Below are 19,519 nucleotides of genomic sequence, written 5' to 3'. Positions count from 1 at the left end.
TACCATTCTTAAGAGTCTACTTATCTGTACTTTCTGTAGGCAACCTTTTGTCACTACAATCATTAAGGGTCTTGTCATTAGCCAGGCTCCTGCTTTTGGATAATTCACGTTTGTGCTTCCTACATTGAGCAAATGCTAATTATCCCTGTTTTTCTTCCTCTAATTCTTAGTTTACTTAAATCTATATTTGAAACAACTTGTCATTATTTTGATCTTTTTCCCTTTCTAAAAATTCTTCATTATGCATTTTTATGGCTGTTGCCACTCTGCCTTCTACTTTTATTCTCCACAGGAGTTCCTGTTTTTCAGCTGAAACTAAATGACAGTAATCATCCATTAAGTGACAAGCATATAAACATGTTTAAATACCGTTCAAACTATTATTCTGACTGGATAGTGATTCAAGGGTCACTCTGGCATCCAAAATTAAAGTCAAATAAGATTTCAAAACTGGAGACTTTGCCCCTCATTGGTTTGGCCTTCAATCAGAATACAAGCCAAAGCTGTTTGGATAATGCTCTGTGGTTTCTCTCACAGCAAATAAGGAAGGAAGATTTCCAGGCATGTATTTTACAAACATCATCTTTAAAGGTCTAGGTAGGTTACCAAAAATGAATTTCTGTATCCTGAAATGAAGCTCAGGGAAGGAGACCTCTGCTCCCTGAGAGATGCCAAAGAGAGCAGGGTTGGGTTCTGTGATATTCCTCCAAAATGCCCTTATTTCAATGGAAGCTGGCTGAGCATGGGCAGGGCATGAATTCCCCTTTGAAAATCATGTCTGCTTCACAGTCAATGAAGTAAGAGATATTAAAAGCAAGCCAGCACCATTATTGACAAAACTAACAAGTGCTCCCCAAGTGCTAATAAAATTCCAGCCAAGCAGCCTATTGATCACTGCCTCTGCTCAAAGCACATCAGCCATAATGCAATCACACACAAGGACCCCAGCCTGTCACTCCCTGTGCCATATTTAATGACAAAATTGGTTGCTTACAAGCTTATAAGGAATTTAATAATACACTTCTAGCATGCAGAAAGAACCATGTGCATCTGCCTGGAGATGAGCAGCCATATGTTCCTGAAATGCATTTAATGGGAGACAGTATATTTCATGTGCTGCATCTCAGCTATTGTTTTTGGTTGATTCAGTTAACATGTTCTAAAATTGGACTGATTTACTGAAGATTTGCAAACATAATTCATGTGCACTTGCACTATGAATAAGCCTCTAAAACTAATTCAAGCACAGTCAAAAAATAAATTGCAAAATAAGTTATTCAATTGAAATCTGCCATCTGAGGCACTGTAATAGAAAACATTTATTATAAAACTAACATATATTTGTGGCTTGAGATGTGTTCAGTACTAAACATCTCTTTGTGAGGAATTTATTCAGGCTTTTCTGAAAAAAACATCTTAACTGGGCTAACAGAAAATTACATGTTCAAAAATAATTGCAGGTTCTATGATTTTCATCCTGCATCTCAGGCTTCCAATTTTCACTCCTTTTGTTTTAGAAGGCTTATGAATTTTAGGCAAACTTTTTTTTCTGCACAGCTGCAGAAGCCCATTTCTGGAGTCTAGATTTGTGATTTAAACACTGGAAAGACACAGGTTGGATGTGATGCACAAGGAGAGGAAGCACTGATACCAACACATTCATCTTGAAATGTAATGCTCTAAATTTGGTAAATTCACTTCACAGGGCTGCTGGGCTATCAAAGTCATAGGCTATGCTACACTGGAGGCCTCAGTCCACTCAAAAGCAATGTTTCCTCTTCAAAAGTGAGGGTATTTTGCTAGTTCAGCCTTTCATTAGTGCTCAAGGGGAGCTCTTTGAAATGAGAACATGTCTGTAATTAATAACCATAGTCAAGTCTAAATGAGTGTGTCTGACATTAGAGTCAGTCATTGATAGGTTCAATTCAGGCAGATAAAGGTTTTCACACAATACACTGGAATAAGGAGTCTGAATTTTTAATTTTTTTGTATTCCCTCCTCTCCAAGGGCAGATAATGAAAGCCCTGAGAAGGAACATCCCTGTCCAGATTTCTCAGTTATTGGGGAAGAGGATTGGGAATAGAAGTGAAAAGAAAGACAAAGGCTGGAAGACAAGGGGGAAAGGTCAGACTGTTTCTAATCAAGAGCTTTTTTTTTCCCCCTGAAGTTTGGAACATTTGGTATTGCTACCACCAGCAATGGGTAAAATTGTACCCTGTTTGCAGCCAGTCCTTGGTGCCTCAGTGCTGAAGGCAGAGCTGAGGGAGGGGACTCAGGCCAGCTCCATCCACTGCAATCATCTGACTGTCACAATCCAAATGGGAAGGGGGAAACTTGCAACTCTTTGGACAGAAAATTACACAGTTCAGTGGATGGTTTTAAACACATATTTGGGAAAAAAAATCAGCACCACCACAGAATCACATTTTTACCCCTCTTACTGCATCCTTCTAGAGATGTGTTAATAATAATAATGGCAGCTGAATGTTTTAAAGGTGTTTTGATTCAGAGCTCATGCATCTGCAATACAAAGTACACCCCATTACTTCCACAGTTTCTATGTTCTGGGCAAAGATGCTTTTAAAAAGTCATATGGAAAACTGGACACCATTCCAAACTGCTTCCAGCAATTTTAGGGGTGGCTTCTAGCAGAAATTTTTAGTAACTTAAACTTATTTTTTTTTATTTAACAGTTTTCAATTAACAGAATCCATAAAGTCTTAATGAGTTCATTTTCTGGCAAGTCTGAATAGGTGCTGAATATGAGACACATTTCAAAATCTCTTACTTGAGTTATGCTAAAGCTTTCCCCTATTCCCTCTTTTCTCTCTCCAAAGTGGATGAAGAAGACTAGGAAAGTATGCCAGGTTAGCTGTCAAGCTCCTTAAGAACTCTCAAATGACCTTGTCAGGAAAAAAACCCAACTCTTTGATTCATATTTCAAAATCTTCACTACCTGCCCCTTCTGCTCTTCTGCTTTCTTGCTTCTGTTACTGTGACAGAATCAAGTTCAATATTAATGACCAGCAATCATTTCCAGGCTGCAAACTCTGCTGCCTTCTGCAGTCCAAGTGCCTTGTTAGCTCAGCTCTGTCAGTAGATCCTTACTTTTGTATTGGTTTCTGCTGGGTTAAAGATGAATATAAAGCTGGGCTGGTAGCTCAGCTGAAAAAAACCCTCTCTGATCACTCAAGTGTCCTCTGAGTTGCAGTTTGAACGACTCAAGTTGACTTCCCTTGAACAGGTTTGTTATCAAACACACCTCATGTCACTCCCTAGAGGTTTCAGTGAAAGCCATGAATGCTTTTTTTACAAAACAAGGAATTTCTTTTCTTGAGAGAAACACTCAGGTATTTCTCTCCACACTGCCAGCAGAAAGCAGACAGCTTGATTACACTGTTATTGTTTTTCAATGCACAATTAAATAATTCATCCTGCTGAATAAAGCCAGCTTTTTGTTAGAAAAGGATACAGGGTTGGTTGGATGCAGCAGACTTCTTTAAGAGATGTAAGTGAAGTACAAGCCTGGAATCAGAACTCTGCTGATTTTCAAAAGCACTGATCACTGTTGGTTTTTAAATCTGTTAAACCTGTGGAATGCTCCACTACTTTTGTGAGATCCCTCTGGCAGATACTTCCTGCCTTCAGTTACTTCCAACCCTGCCCTCCCAGCCTGGTTCTACACTCTGGCTCCACATAAAGACTTCACAATTAAAATATTCAAGCAGGATTTTAGATTTAGAATTGAGAAGTAGATTTTCAATATTAAAAACTCATAAACCTGTCCCAGAAAGTTAGTGTTTGCAAAAAGAGCTTTAGCTTGTTAACACTACACTTAGATTTTCTATAAAATCCCAAATCTTTTTTCATTCACCTACTGGAGAAGTTTTTTTCTCGTCAGTAACTAGGAAGAATCTTGGTCCTGTGAGGTTAAAAGAAGCCTTTGAGATATCTCTCTAAATAACAATTGTGTGGTGAGAACACAGACCTGCCAGTGAATTCACAGGAGCAAGGTAGGGCTCCTCACCACAGGATGTGCACAAATTCTCTGGATATCAGAATCCCAAAAATATAAGATGAAAGCTTTTCTATCTTCAAAACCATACAAGAGCATAAGGGACATTTAAACTCTCCAAAATGAAACAGAAAAACATGGGAAAAAATACCAGGGCAGGGAGAATGGAAAAAGAAAAACAGATTAAACAATTGTCTTGCAGCTCATGTGGCATAAAAGAGCTGGGACAAATTCTTCTGACTGTTCTTTTTCCTCTCTGTGGAAAATTACAGAAATTAAAGCTTTGGTGGGAACATCTGGGAAAGATAAAGCTTCCCTTCCTTCCTTCCTTCATCTCAGCAGTTTCTATTTTAATACAACTCCCTCTATATATACATAAATATATCATGTATACATTTACACCCATATACATACCTATATGCAAATATAAACTGAGGATTAGTCTTGTCAGCATCTGACTCATAGGGCCCAAAGCAGCAGCATGTGACTTCTCTTCATTTTTTGGGTGACAACACTGGGATCAATGCCTAAAGACTCACATGCTCTGTGTATATGTAACTAAACTAATCAACAGTTTTCAAGCAATATATATATTTTTTTAATAATAAATCTCTTTAGAAATGTTTGAGTGAGTGGCTATTTTTAACATTGCAGACAGGGCGAGTTTTGCCACAACCAAGAGTAGTGACCTCTGTCAAAAAGAATGATCTATTGGCCAAATAAAACCCATTTGTAAGATTTCAGTGAGAAGAAAGCAGCGCACAGTTCTTTGTGCAGGGCAGAGCATCCTGCTCAGACTGCACCCACAGTCTGCATTCTGTCTCCTGAGCAGAGACATCCACAGTGTCAGAGAAACTCAGCCCTGAAAAAGAAATGATCCTTTTCTTTACAAAGAGACAGAAATCTTAGCAGACATCCGACATATCCCTTCAAGGTATCCATGTGTGACTTTAGATTCTCTACAAGCATTCCTGCTTTTGCCCAGAGTCAGACATCTCAGTAACACAATATACAGGATAGTTTTAAAGCATGTCAATTCAAAATCTCCCTGCAATACTTTGCCAGGATTTACCTTTTTGTTTTTCCTCTTGGGAAAACAGAGGGTCACAAGGCCTCCGAAAGTGGTAGGAGCATAAGTTGTATTTGAAGTCAATAGGATTTGTAATCCTAAATCCCTCGAATGCCTTTGAAAACCTCTGTGGATATGTGTCTTGACAAAAGCATCAACTTTGCCTTTCCTTTGACACTGAAGTTTCATTTCCCTAAAGACAGAGAATCTACACTCCTAAGCTCTAACTCCAAAGATATTCCTGTGAGCTACAGACAATACAAGGAACATGCTTGGCAATGAAATATAGAAATAGACATAAAGTGAAATTTTCAAAAGCACCTTCAAAGACTTCAAGTAAGTATTTTCTTCTTAAACACTTCAGTAATTTTGAATTTCTTTTTCCTAGTATGGCTGTTGTATCCAGTGCTATCCTGGACACAATTAGAATGGGTTTTTTGGGGTATTTTTCCTCTCCTTTAGTGGCTGACCTTGAAATATTTGAGGTACTGCCATAACTTAAACACTCACCAAGACAAAGTGCAAAATATCGTTTACAAAGCCTGCATCTGAAAGAGCAGCATATACACAGCACCATTTCCCTTTTAAAATCAGCACTGAAATCCATGCATTACAGCTGATTTCAAAGAATTGGCCCCTTGAGTGTTAGAAAATGCAGTGGTTACATTTACAACATTAATTTAGCAAAGGCTTTAACATGAAAGAAAATGAACGTGAAGATTCCTGTTTTAAATTACATGTTAAACCAAGATTCATGGTTACAGAGAATCTCTCTGAGCACACATTTCATCATTGAACAGCAAGTGGAATGGATGGGGATTTAAAAACATGGTGAAAAAATAGCGAGATGAGTCAAACTCTTCTACATAAACCACCTCAAGCTGTGACTAAATTGGGAAGGAGATGTAAATATGAATATAGCTCTTCACTAATGCATGGGACAGACAGAGGAAGGGAGGCATAAAGCATATGGGGATATCACAAAGTAGCAGAAGACAACCACAAAATGTGTACTGAGTTTACCTTGATCAAACGGCTTGTTTGGATTCCAGTTTCTGAAATAATCATCCTAAATAGGGATAAAAAAAGAAAAAAAAAAAAACAATTAGTATTTTCAGTACTATTTTACACAACTAAATGAATCAACTTTTGGATTCTAACAGATTTAGCTGCAATAAGATAACACTATCAACATGTTGTGTCCTAAAGAGTAGTAAATGCAGGTTGGAAATTAAAGAATAAAAGGTCCTTGGATTCAGCACCTTGAATTTTTCTTCTGGATTGTTTTTGAAAGCATGCCCACTATTAAATATTTTTTAATAACTCTGTATGATTTCATGTTAGCCTACAGTCTATGAAAAGAAAGAACACAGTGTTCAGGTAGTATAACATGATCCACACCATCCTGGTGTAGTGAAAGATCAGCAGACTAAATTCAAAGATACATCCTCACATGTAAATAACACCACTGTGAACGTATAGAAATACAGGAGTAATACTGCAAACATTACATTTAAATAGTACAACAACTTCCAGGAGCACTTACAGTGAATATTTTTGTCACTGTTCCACTACAGAACTTTAAAAATTTTACAAAATCTGATGTAAAGAGATCATTGTGCTATGAGTGTTGTGGTTCTGTTTTGCACAATTCTCACAGGATTTTACACTGGAGAAAGCAGGGACTGTCAGAGTGCTTGGCCAAATAATGATTGTTGCAAACTAGCCTCTCTCCAGAAAGAATGGAAAACTGCATGTATTGGATCAATCTGTATTCTGTGTACTGAGCAAATATTTATCTGAAGGCAAAGTTTCCCTGCTTCAGAGTGCCATCAACCCTAGTGCTGAAGAACTGGGAGTTAAGCCCAGCTGATATATCAGTTTCAGCACACTGTGTATCTCACTTGTGTCCTCTTTCAGAGGATGTGATAACAACAGAATTATCTATTTGAGACAGGGAAGCATAGAAAATTTCTACAGCACTGTCATATTTTTCTGCATATTAATCTTTGTTTCCTTTTTAATATATCCAGTATTCTATATTCATTTCCTGAGGGATGCCACTAAAGAGATGTATTCATCAAGCAGTCCAGAATGACACTGAGATTTCTTTTTCCTGCCAGGATGGTAACTAAAAACCCATCTGTGTAAATAAGAGACCTAAATTATTTCTTCCATAGGGCTACATTTGCCATTTATCTCCAGTAAACTGAATTTCACACGCTCTCATGCTATCCAGCTCACCCTGACCTGGAATATTTTGGAGACCTGGAAGTCAGCATGACTTTATGGGGTCAGAGCAGGCTGTTACAGGAGTGAGGACTCCACAGCCTCAGTGAGCACCATGAGATGCACTCCATGTTCCTTCCAGAACACTGTGGACAGGATTGTTCTGGAGCAGGCAATCATGGCCAAATGCCGGGTTACATCAAATTATTCTGCATGACTAGCAGAAGGAAATGTATATATTTTTTTAACCAATATGCTCATGCTCAGTGTCATACTGACTTCATGGACAGTGATAATGTTCCTCAATAACAGCAAAGACTGTTACCCATAATTTATTTCAAATCCATCAAAAGTATCCTTTTTTTTTTTTTTTTCTTCACAAGTACAGGGTTTGGCACCAGAAATAGAATCACAGGCTTGCCTTTGAATTTCACAGCTTTGCTAATACAAAACCCCCTCATGGTTATACAATGCTTTGTAACTGATGATGATGTACTGCTAAATTCACCAGGCATTAATCACTTTTCAGAATGTGTTGGATTTTCAGCTTTTATAGAGGAATTTTTTTCAGCAACAAAATATTCTTTTTTTGCCTTCTTAAATATTTTGCAAGGTGTTGCTTTGCTGCTGGGTTTTCAGCATCAGAAACTGTTAAATAATTCAACTCCCAGCAAGGATTTCTTATGCTGGTGGCATATGGAACCAGTTTTGAAATAAGGATTGGAATGGGGGTTTATCTCAATTTCAGTGTCAAAGGAATATTTTACAAAAAAATGCACCTTCCTTAAAAAAACCCCCTACAACACAGCAATCTCTTCTGTAGATCTATTATTCCTCCTCTTCTCCTTCATGCATGCCTGTTTAGTATTCCATTTTGAAAATTGAAATTATGTTTATTTTAGAATGTGCCTGAAACCACAGTGTGATAACATAGAAAATACAGGAAAAAAAACCCTAAAAGGTGGAATAGGGAAAACCTTTGAGATTTTCAATATATAAACCCCATTATTATTTATAGGAGTAAATAATGACTATACATACATTAGAGCAATACAGTCAAGAGCAGTTCAAAATAACTTCTGCAAGTTGGACAACTGTCCTGGTTTCAGCTGGGATAGAATTAATTTTCCTCTTAGCAGCTGGTACAGCACTGATTTGGGATGGGAATAATGTTGATAACACATTGATGTTTTCGTTGTTGCTGAGGAGTGTTTACTCCAAGCCAAAGACTTTCCAATTTCCCAGGTTTTTGCAGAGAGGAGCCAGGAGGAAGAATGGCCAGGATAAGTGCCCCAAACTGGCCAAAGGGATATTCCACACCTTAAAGGCCAGAATAGAAACTGGGCTGAGTTGGCTGGGGAGAGATGGTCAGTACAGGGGGCACTGCTCAGCAGGTGCTGAAAACTGTACTGGGCAGTACTTGTCTTTCTTATGGACTAATAATAATAATAATAATAATAATAATAATAATAATAATAATAATAATAATAATAATAATAATAATAATAATGCTGTTCTTATCACAACTCATGGGGTTTACCTTTTTCCCCCCAGTTCTCCTCCCTTTGCCACCTAGGTAATGGGGAGGGTGAGGGTGGTTGGTTGGTACCTGGATTAAACCACAACAACACAAAATACAGAGCCTGGGCTTCACTTCAGACAAGAACTGAGACTGAAGGGTTGTGGCACCATAAAGGTGAAACTCACCCTGTGGATATGGGGAGCAGAAAATCTGTGTCACATTTAAATACACACCTCAAGCTCTGTCTCAGAAGCTGGCAGGGCTTTGTGCCAGTCCTCAGGAAGGGGTGAGATTTATAACAATATCCTCAAATGACTTTGTTAGAAGGTGGAACTCTGAAGGAATATCATCATTTCACTGTAACTTCTTCCAACAGAAAAGCAGCACATATATATATATATACACAATCGACTTGATCTATGATATTTGAATTTCCATTCAGTAAAAGACCTTCCTGACATAAATCTATGCATTTCTAAGCATTCTACTAGAGTTGATATTAATGTTCTCAAAATTCCTTATGCCTTCTGCAACAAATGAAACTTAAGCAATTTTCATATTAACATTTTAATTAATCAATATTAACACAATAGTTAACATCAATGCATTTCATTTATAACAAAATCAACAGTTGATCAAGAGAATTTCAAATATAGAATGGATTATGATATATTGTAAATATTTTTATTTACTCTATGGATATTTACAAGTTAAAATTGAAAAACCTACCTCAACTTCCTGAACACGTAAGCATTACAAATGAGAAAAGAAAAAAAGAATGAAATAAAGCAATATAAAATTAGGTTAACATTCATCAGTTATCTCCTTAGTGGCCTTTTAAATGTGAAATCACTTATTTCAGATGACCTTCACCCACAAATGAAACAATTTTCTCCTTTCTTTTCTGCCCTTTCCACCTCTGCTGCCATGACCTACTTTTTATCTGCTGCACTATTAGCCAAATGCCATTCTAGTAATGTGTTTCTTTCTTGTAGATCACCAAAAAAAGGCTTTTTCATTCCCTTTTGGCAGGTAAAACCACCAGAAAGTGTTTTCCATAGGCTCACCTGTACATACATGGTATGAGAGAGACATAATTTAATTTTTTTCTTAGCTGAATTTAAAGACTATTTATTGGATGGACTTTGAAGGGAATGCAAAACCAGGCACAGGGCCACTTCAATACAGCAGGTGACAGCAAGTGAGAAATATTTTTGATGAACAAATATTTAAAAATATCTTTCTTCTTCCACAGAATTCACACTTAGAAGGTTTTGCCCATGGTTCAGTGACTGCATATGACTAAGTCAATCTTTTAATTAACTGAAGGGACTGCACACCTAAAATCATGCATGAGAAGAGAAGAGCTGATACTGCAAGCCAAGGGTGGATCTTACTCCCTTAGCTAAATTCAGGGTTATAGAAGAGTGATGGGTTGGTTTGGCTGAGTCTCACATCACAGGTTAAATATTTCACTTCCAATTTCAGGAAAAGAAATTCAGCTCTTGTCAAACCAGGCCCAGTGCAATTCTTGAGGAAACCTAGAGTTGTATTCTCCTCTCACTAGGTGTGGGTTAAAGCCCTTGGTAAGATCCTTTTCTGCCCCCTGGATGAAGTCTGTTGCCTGCCTGAGGTGGGCATAGCAAGGCAGGGAGCCCAGGAGCTCTCACACTGAAGAAAGCTCACCAGTGATTTCCACACCCCAATTAAATTGCAAGACTGGAGCCGCCTTTACAGTTTTGCATCAGGGAACCCTTCTTTTAGATTTTACCCTCGGGATATCTTACTTAGGAACCAATTGTGAACATAAATGGAAAAAAATATATAGAAGCAAATATAAATTGCTAGACTTGGGCCTCAGTTCTTCACGGCATTTTTATTATGTTAGTTGGAGCAATTGAGAGATTGGAACAAACACATTTTCACAGAATCACAGAGCTGGAAGGGGCTGACAAGGATCATCAAGTTCAACTCTTAAGCAATTGCCCACATGGGGATCAAAACAATGACCTTGGCATCACCAGCACCATGTTCTCAAGTCCATTTTGCCACACCGTGCATAATAAATCCTTGTTTCTTAAGAAGACCAAAATGATCTTTTAGCCTTCAGTATGTGGCTGTCAAATCCAGCCAACTTGATCGATGTGCCATCAACAAAGTCAATCAAGAGAATAATCATATCTTAAACTAAGTATGCAAAGGGCATGATAAAAACATTTGTTTAACAGTTCACAAAAAGTTTGTATCAGAAATTTCAAAGTTCTCCTTCATTAGAACCCTTAGATTCATCAGAATTCATAGACTGGGTTCTGATTTGCAAAAAATATCAAACCTTGAAGTAGATCTGGGTCTAATACAATTTCCTATTAGCCACCTCAGAAAAGCCAGCAAATAGAAATTGTCCCTAAGACCAGAACATTAATGAGACTGCTCTTCTCTCCTATTGCCCCTCTCATCACTACAATAACAATACAGTTTAAAAAAAAATGAAATTAATGGCAAAACCAAACACATTTATCCTCTTCTCCCCTGCCAGCTAAGAAAGCAAACAACAGCTTCTTGTTCTCCTGAAGTTTAATACTTAAAGTTATTCCCACTAATCCTACTGTTTTGTCACTTTGAATTTAGTTATTACCTAAGACTTGATGTTTTGGAAGAGTTAATGAAGCATGGATAATTTAACACACAAACACTCTCTACACTTTATTTACTTGTCAAAAAGAAGCTCTTGCAAGATGCTCTTATTTATCAATACAGCCAAACATTAGTTAAATGCCTTCATAAATATTTATATTTGTTGCATTAATTGAGCTTATAACTTATTTGTATGACTCAAGCAGAAATCAGATGCTGACTGAAAACATTCCCCTGATTTTGTACCTTTCAGAGGCAGCTCAGCTCAGTTTGCTTCCCCAAGCCTGGGAGCATCCCTCAGGACTGCAGGAGTCTCCAAGGTGCAGAATCATCAGGGAAGGCTCACAGGGCCCTCCTGAGGAAGCTCCTACACCAAGGAGGAACCCCAGGACTCACAGAGACCCCTGAGGAAGCAATCTTCACTCCCAGCCCCTCCTAGCCAACATGAGTTTGAATTTCTAAGTACCTCCAGGAGGGCAATTTATTAACACTGCTTTGCAGTCTGCTCACTATTTCCCTGTCTCACCTTCCATCTATGAATAAACCCTTCACCCTCATAACGACCAGCTGGAAAAAGTGGTAATTACCAGCTCATTGCTTTTGTTAAAATTAGCTCCAGGAAGATGCAGCTGCATTTTCTGCCTCTCTACCTTGCGGTGCAGAAGATCATTCCAACACCAAGCAGTGTTAAAGCACCAGCTGCTGCTTGCTAAAGTCAATCCAGCCTGTCATAAATATCCCCCCAAGGCCTATTGCCTTTTTTAAGCAAATAGCTTGTGTCAGCAAATTACACATTATTTATTTATCTATTTATTCTTTTATTTGCTTAAGAGGAAGAGAATGTATTTTACCCACTGAGTACTCCAGTGAACAAAGCTCCCCAATGAGATCTCTATGTTAAGATATCTCTAACCAATTCCATGCTCTCTCCCCTCCAGGAATCAGAGAATTGCATCCAAACAGGATGCTTTGGCTTAGTGAATTAATAATACTGCTGCTGGAGATATTTAGTTTTAAATTTTGCATGAGAAAGCTTTAAGTTTAGGGAGAAATGTCCCAAAAAGGCCAGGAACATCCAGGTTTACTGAAGGAGCTCCCAACATTGAGTGGTGACACTGTGAATCCATGGTAGAAGAAGCAATGTCACATGTGATGAAAAGTCTGCAATATCAGGACCTGCCTAGAATGTTAAGTGATTAATAAAAATATAATGAATTGATAAAAGTATAACCATTCACATTAGATTCTTATATAATGGCAAGTACATTAACAGTGATTTATTAATAACAGTATAAAATTCATAAATAAATATCCTAATGAGGCCTCAGATGTGTATGGCATTGAAAAAATCCTTGACCATACGTTACAATCTCAGATTTCTCAGACTCAAATTCTCAGACTTTTGCTCAGATACCATTAATGTGCAGCACCAACTTCTTCTGCCCATATTAACAGCCCAGAATGTTACTGTGTTTCTTATTTTCAAAAATTAAAAGGTTTTTTTTGGTTGGTTGGCTTTTTTTTTCTGCTATATTAGGAAAGATTTGCCACTCCTGTTTTGCGAAAAGACTTTTGCAGAAGTTTCCACAAGTAATACTGAGAAAAGTCTATGCTGAAAGTTTCACCTTTCTTAACCATACTCACAATCGTTCACTGGAGTGGCAATAATTTTAAAAATTACAATATTTGGAAAAAAAAATTAAATATTCCTTACCACTGAGCCCATATCAGCTAGAATAAAAATTGTAATTTCTTACAACTCAATCACATGGGCTTTTATATAGAAATCTTCCTGCTGCTCTCTTGGGTTTTGCAGTTGGTGGTTTTTGTTTCATAGTTTATTTGGCTGGTTTGAGTTGTTATTTTTTGAGGGGTGGGGGTTTTTTAGCTGTTAGGGTGTTTTGTAAAAAGACAAATATAGTAAAAATTAAAAATATTTCTTCAAAAACTCCAAACCACTCTTTATTTATCCAAAAGCATGAAGCCAGAGTGCATGTCTCCAATGTTGAGGGCAAACAGATGCTGATTTTCAGTGCCTGTGCTCCAAGCAGGATGAATGAGGCCAGCTGGGAGCCACTGTGGCACAGCCCTGTGCCAGCACACATGCCTGATAGAGCTGATATATTTGGGTGGCTGGGACAATCACACAACTATCTGTGCTGGAAATATCTAAAACTGGGGGACTGGCAGGGAAAAAGTGCCTTGGTTTTGTTATTCTTTGCTGTCCCTTTCGGCAGACTAACATCAGAACTACAATGCACTTCTGCCTGAACTCCTCCTCTCGTTAGCATGTGCTAAAATCCTGTTACCCCTGCCTGAATTAAATAATTCTCCCTAACTTCATAAAGCTTTTCAGAGGTCAGAGCAGGTTGTGCTGCAGGCTGCACAGCTCTCACAAGGCCAGCAGGGCACAACTCCCAAGGGATGGGCTCTGATCCCTGCTGGGCCAGACTGACCCCTGGAATGGGAACCATCAGCTCCCCCTTGCCCCAGCTGAGCAGCACCCACTCAGACAGAAAAGAAGAAGCAGAGCCAGAGATAACACAAATCTATTCCCTCTCATTCCAGGTGAGCAGCTCAAAGCAGCATTGCTTCTGCTCTCTGAAATTCCCAGCTGGACTGCCAGGTGAACTCACTGCCTCTGGTGAGCCTCACAAGGTCCCAGCTAATGCACAAAAATAACAGAAGTGCTGACCATGTGACATGAAGATTCACAGGTCACAGCCTGGCCTAATGATGCTTTCTCATATGATCATTTGCTTGTTTTCCTCTTATCAAAACCACCATGCCTTGATCTCAGTTTATAATTGCAAATACTACTGGGGAATGGCCCCTGCAGGGTCTCTATAGAGAGACTTGTATTGTTAATAAATCATATTCTCAACAGGGGTAATACTGAAAACAAACTTTGAAAAGAAAGCTGCTGAACTCTTTCTACATCTTAATTTTCAGTCAAAAATTCAAATTACGCGCTTAGAAAGCAACTGGTTTTAGGCAGCTTGAAAGCCAAACACATTAACCTGAAGGTTATAAAGCCATTGGCAATGTGGCTGCACTTGCAGTACCCTTGTTGCTTTGACAATATTCTGCAGTAGCTGTTTTTGACACAATCACTGGTTCTTTTTAGCTGATCATTTATGGGGTTGTATCTGGAGAACAACACCCACATAAAAAAAATCTAATGCTACCACTGCTTTCACACATGGGAACTGCTTTACAGAGAAGAACAATTTGCATAATGATTAAATACATTGCTAGTTCTTGGTTTATTTTACAAGTTTTCAGAAATTTCTTCTGAGTCATGTAAATTTTTTTTTAAATTTACCAAAATGGGAATAATCTCATTATGAAAAAAATGTGATAATTCGCCTAATATCAAAGTTATAAAATAGAAGTTATGCATAAAATACTGATGTTCCACTCAAATATACAAATCCCAATAGTCAAAACATACAAGGCAACAAACAGCAGTTGAATAAAATCAACTTATCTAACTTTGATATTTAGGGACAAAATTTTCTGTAGAGACAATTAAATTAGTTACAGTGTCCCAAGTCTTTCAAATACTTATTTAAATGCATAACTAATGATTGGAAGGAGACTGTATAAATTATACTGGATTATGAGCAATGCACTGTCCCTGGGAGCACATAGACTTTGTACTTCATTTGTAGCTTCAAAGAAAATCCAGCTCCAAGTATTGTTGAAGAAATCTCTGCAAAAGGTGAAATCAAATGTGCTGCTGTTGAAAAGGACAACTTTGCAGCCTTTTAGTCAGTTTTAGCCAATATGTGAAATTTCTTAGAACTGCATCAGGAAGAAGCAGTCATGGGCAACCAGTCCATGACATAACCAGCTGCTGAGTATGGGAGAGGGTTGTGCACATTTTAGATCAGAAACCCTGTGAGCCATTACAAATGTGCAGCTTCCATTCCAGTTTATAACATCATTTTCTTAATTGTCTCTGACATTTTATCCATTCTAAAAAAAAAAAAAAAAGAACACTACATCAAAAATCATTATGCAAAACTGAGGGCGGGTTAATGGGAGCAAACCAGTGAAAAACGTGCAGCAGTTCTGCAAACAGAAACGCTGCTCCCCTTCTGGTAAAGGCTCCTCACTCTGGTTGTCAACAACTTCAACACCCAGCAGGTTATTTTAGTATCTTGCTCAGTTTATAAAAGTCATCATGTGATGGAAGTGTACATAATAGTTGGGGCTGGTTGATTCAGTCATCAGAGTCACAGAATGATTTGGGTTGGAAGGGACCTTGAGGCTCATCCAGTTCCAAGCCATGATGATACCCCCTACACCAGGTTGCTCAGGGCTCCATCCACCCTGGCTTTCAACACTTCCAGGGATGGGGCATCCACAAGTTAAGTCCCTTCATTCAGAAAAGTCCTTCATTATGCTCTTCTGTTACTGATAGACCTGTGTTATCTCTACCCATTTCCTGAAAAGTCATCGGAGATACACAAATGCAACTTTTTTTAGTGACAGTTCCTCATTAATTTATTACACTGATTAAATAATATGTTATGAATATTAAGAAATTAATTTTCTGTGTCAGTTGTAAAGTAATAATGACAAGTTACCTTTCCTCAGTGACTGCTACTTGCCATCTGGCTGAAGCAATAGTATTTTTTAGAGAAGCAGGCTTTTTTGGAATGGTATTTCAAAGGATTTAGCTCAAGTAATCAATAACAATGATTAAAAAAAGTAAGCTAAAAAGGCCAAAGAAACAGAATATTCTGATTCAGGCATCAGATAGCTAAACTGCAGTAATGGTTCCAGTGGGATTCAAATGTCAAAGCTGTTGGTGTCCACAGCACAGATTTCCACTACCTTTGAGCCTACTTTATTTTAGCAGAAGAGAGCACCTGACTACTCAATTTGTGCATAATTTGCTTTTAAGAAGCTCACAGAACACTGTCCAAAGGCAACTTCTGATCCACGCTGAGCATTTTAAGCCACAGAAGTCTTGCATTTGCGATGGAGAAGGTGCTCTAATTTGCACACCTCTGCTAGGAGGACTCCTCAGAGGCAAAGGAACTCCAGCATTACTGGATGAAGATTTTACTCCATCTCAGCATCTTCCCCTCAAGGAGGGAGGGAGTCAGTGACCCCTCATACCCTAAGCACTGATTCCAGAACTGCTCACCCCAGAAGTACTGCTGCAAATCCTACATAATAATTTCCTCTGGAAGTCAATAACAAACTCCATTCTGTTAATATACTTGGATTCTTTGTTTCAGAATCATGTCAAACAAAGGAGCAGAAAGGTTCAAAGATAACTCACTGGTGTTACATGTTTTCAGAAACTTTGATCATTTTATTTATGCTTGCACTGGCACTTGGTTCATCATCTAAGAATTGCAGCTGTGTACATAGGGAATTTCACACAGTAAGCACTCCAGAAACCACATTCAGTTTCAATTACTTACATTCTGAGCTGCTTTAGAAAAGGTTAAATTATAAATAGGAAATATATATTGTATTAGGCTTCTACAGCTGTGATCATAATGATAAAGCAATATTCAAGCTAAGTTCAGATAAAACCAAGAAAACTAAGTGACCTTTCATTTCTTCCAGTAGCATGCACTGGGATCAAGGCCACACATCTGAAAGAACTCCTGCAGGAATACATAATGCACTCCTGAGGCTGCCAGAACATGAGCCTCTGCATCAGTGACAAAAGGTCAGCATGTAGTGTGGCATGGAGTGAACAATGACATGAGAAACAAAGATGTAGCAAAACTTTTTTTTCCAGTCTCAGGAACCTGAGCCTGTGGCTCAAGAGAATAGAGAGCTCCCAGATCTCAAAATTTTTGAACTGTTCAGCTGTAAATAGAAGCCTGCTCCTGATCTCTAGACATTATAGTTGCACACTCTTGAAGGGATTAAATCATAAAATGGGTCTAAAGAAAATCAAAACAGCATTTTAGCAAAGAACAGAACCTGAAAAAGCCAGCATTGACAGACATCTGAAGAGTACAGAAGGTCATAGAGAATTCTTTAAGAAAAAGAGAACATTTGCATTTTGATCAGCTGTAATTTTACACCTGAGGTCTAGTACAACTAGCTATTTAATTCTAACAACTGAGAAAATAGTTCAAACTTGCAGTGCAACTAATCTCCAAACCTTAGAGATATAAAATCAAAGGAAATGTGTACTTTAGAGAGCAGCTGCAACTACAGGATATGGAATTAAAGAAATGTGCTGAGGATCTCTGAAAACATTCACTACAAGATATAAAACACTAAATTACCTGGCAATTTAGAGAAACTCTGGCTGCCCCATCCCTAGAAGTGTTCAGTGCTAGGCTGGATGGGGCTTTGAACAACCTGTTCTGGTGGAAGGTGTCCCTGCCCATTACATGGGTTGGAATGAGATGATGATCCCCAAGGTCTCTTCCCACACAACCCATTCTCTGATTCTGTGGTAATACAGTGCCATTAAAGTACTGATGGAATTAAGACTTGTTTTAGTAAGGCAAAGAAGATAATTTTTACATTAAAGCTTTAAAGTCTATTTGTAGGTTCTCTCAGACAGCTCAAATTAGAAATTACACTTCAAACCCACTAAGGTTCCATGCTCCACAAAATTAAATTCACCTCCACAAACACTATGAAACTTCTAATTCATGTATGTTTGGGATTTCTGAGAAACTAAGTAACAGCAGCCCTTGCTCCAATGGAGTTTGAACAGATTAATAAAGCACCATTATTTACAGAATAATTTGAAATGTGTTAAATTTGTAGCAAGCTAACCATGAAATGTGAATTATAATCATGTGTTAATAGGGAAACACAACCCAAACTTTTCCAATTGCTATGAAACAAACATCTGGGGACTTGCCTCATTCTACCTGAATTATAGAGAGTCAGGAATGTGACTGCTCAGCTGCAGCAACATTCATTCAGATTATTACCTTGCATGGCATTGTCATTCCTGACACTGTATTTTGGCAGATTCCAAGAAGGCTGTCAAGCCATTTGTCAGCTCAGTCAAACATAATATGAGCTGGAGGAATATTTCAAAGTTGAACTCATTTTCACCCAAGTAATTTGAGAAATGTTTGTGAGGGAAACTGCAACAGGAATTCAAGAGAAAAAAATTCCAGATGAATGAAAAATATCCTGGAGAATTTTAATATTAGCTGGAAGACTGGAAAAATCTGCCCTCTTCTAGATCTCCCAGTTTGTCTAGTCCTCAGAAAATAATGGTTTAACCACACTGAGACTGCTACAGTGGTTTAAAGGAAACAGCATGCACTTGTTTTCATGTTAGAATCTTGCAATCAGCTAATAAAATGCAAATTATGGCTTAGTGTATCACTTCTTAACAGAGGATTGAGAACATGTGATGTCTGAAAAGCACTTATGTGACAGAGGAAGGACCAGACCCTTCAGCAGTGGCAATCTGCACAAGCAGGTTTGCAGCTGTATCTCAGGGAAGGAAAGCAGATCCACAGAAAATGCTCCTGCAGTGCAGAGTCTGACACCTCCACCAACAAGGGCAGGCTGCCTGGGGACTGGATTTGCAGAACAGGATAATTCACACTGAGGATCCAACATCTGCTCTGCTCATTAATTCACACTTAGCTCCAGCCTGATCCTCTGCACTGATCTCTTGGCTGTTAGGTTCACGTATCTCCAAACACATCTTGTTTTCTCCTTGCACCAATAAAGAATCCATTTGATGTGCTCTGCAGTGTGCAGTGACTGGAAACAAATGGGAAGTTTGTTTCTGAGGTAGACTGGGATGGAAACTAAAATGCTAATGAAGAAATGTCCCGTGCTCACTGCACATTGCTTCAAGAACTAAAATAGATCCTGATTAAATACAGGATGGCTAAATCTAGATCATGTCAGCTGAACTGCTGTGGGATGAGCAATAATACTGACTGAAGAAAAACTGAGGGGAAAGTCTGACCCAGGGTGAGATGAATCCAGAAGGTGAAGTACAATGCAGCAGCAAAAGGGCAAGCAGGAACCACAAAAGCCATCTGCCAACAGACCATATTTTGCACTTTTTAATCATTCTTTT

The 19,519-nt window shown here is 38.3% G+C and overlaps 1 protein-coding gene across 1 annotated transcript in view; it reads right to left on the bottom strand.

Annotated features, from left to right (window-relative positions):
* SPOCK1 (SPARC (osteonectin), cwcv and kazal like domains proteoglycan 1) overlaps nt 1-19,519 on the bottom strand; it is a 264,194-nt gene that overhangs the window by 173,442 nt on the left and 71,233 nt on the right. Inside the window, exon 3 of the mRNA XM_063168721.1 lies at nt 6,108-6,153. Coding sequence (XP_063024791.1) covers nt 6,108-6,153 — 46 coding nt within the window. The remainder of the gene's footprint in view (nt 1-6,107; nt 6,154-19,519) is intronic.

The sequence above is a fragment of the Melospiza melodia genome, chromosome 14 (genome assembly GCF_035770615.1).
Source record: "Melospiza melodia melodia isolate bMelMel2 chromosome 14, bMelMel2.pri, whole genome shotgun sequence".
Taxonomy (NCBI): Eukaryota; Metazoa; Chordata; class Aves; order Passeriformes; family Passerellidae; genus Melospiza; species Melospiza melodia.
Note: the sequence above shows the minus strand (reverse complement) of the source record. Positions and strands in the feature narration are given on the sequence as shown.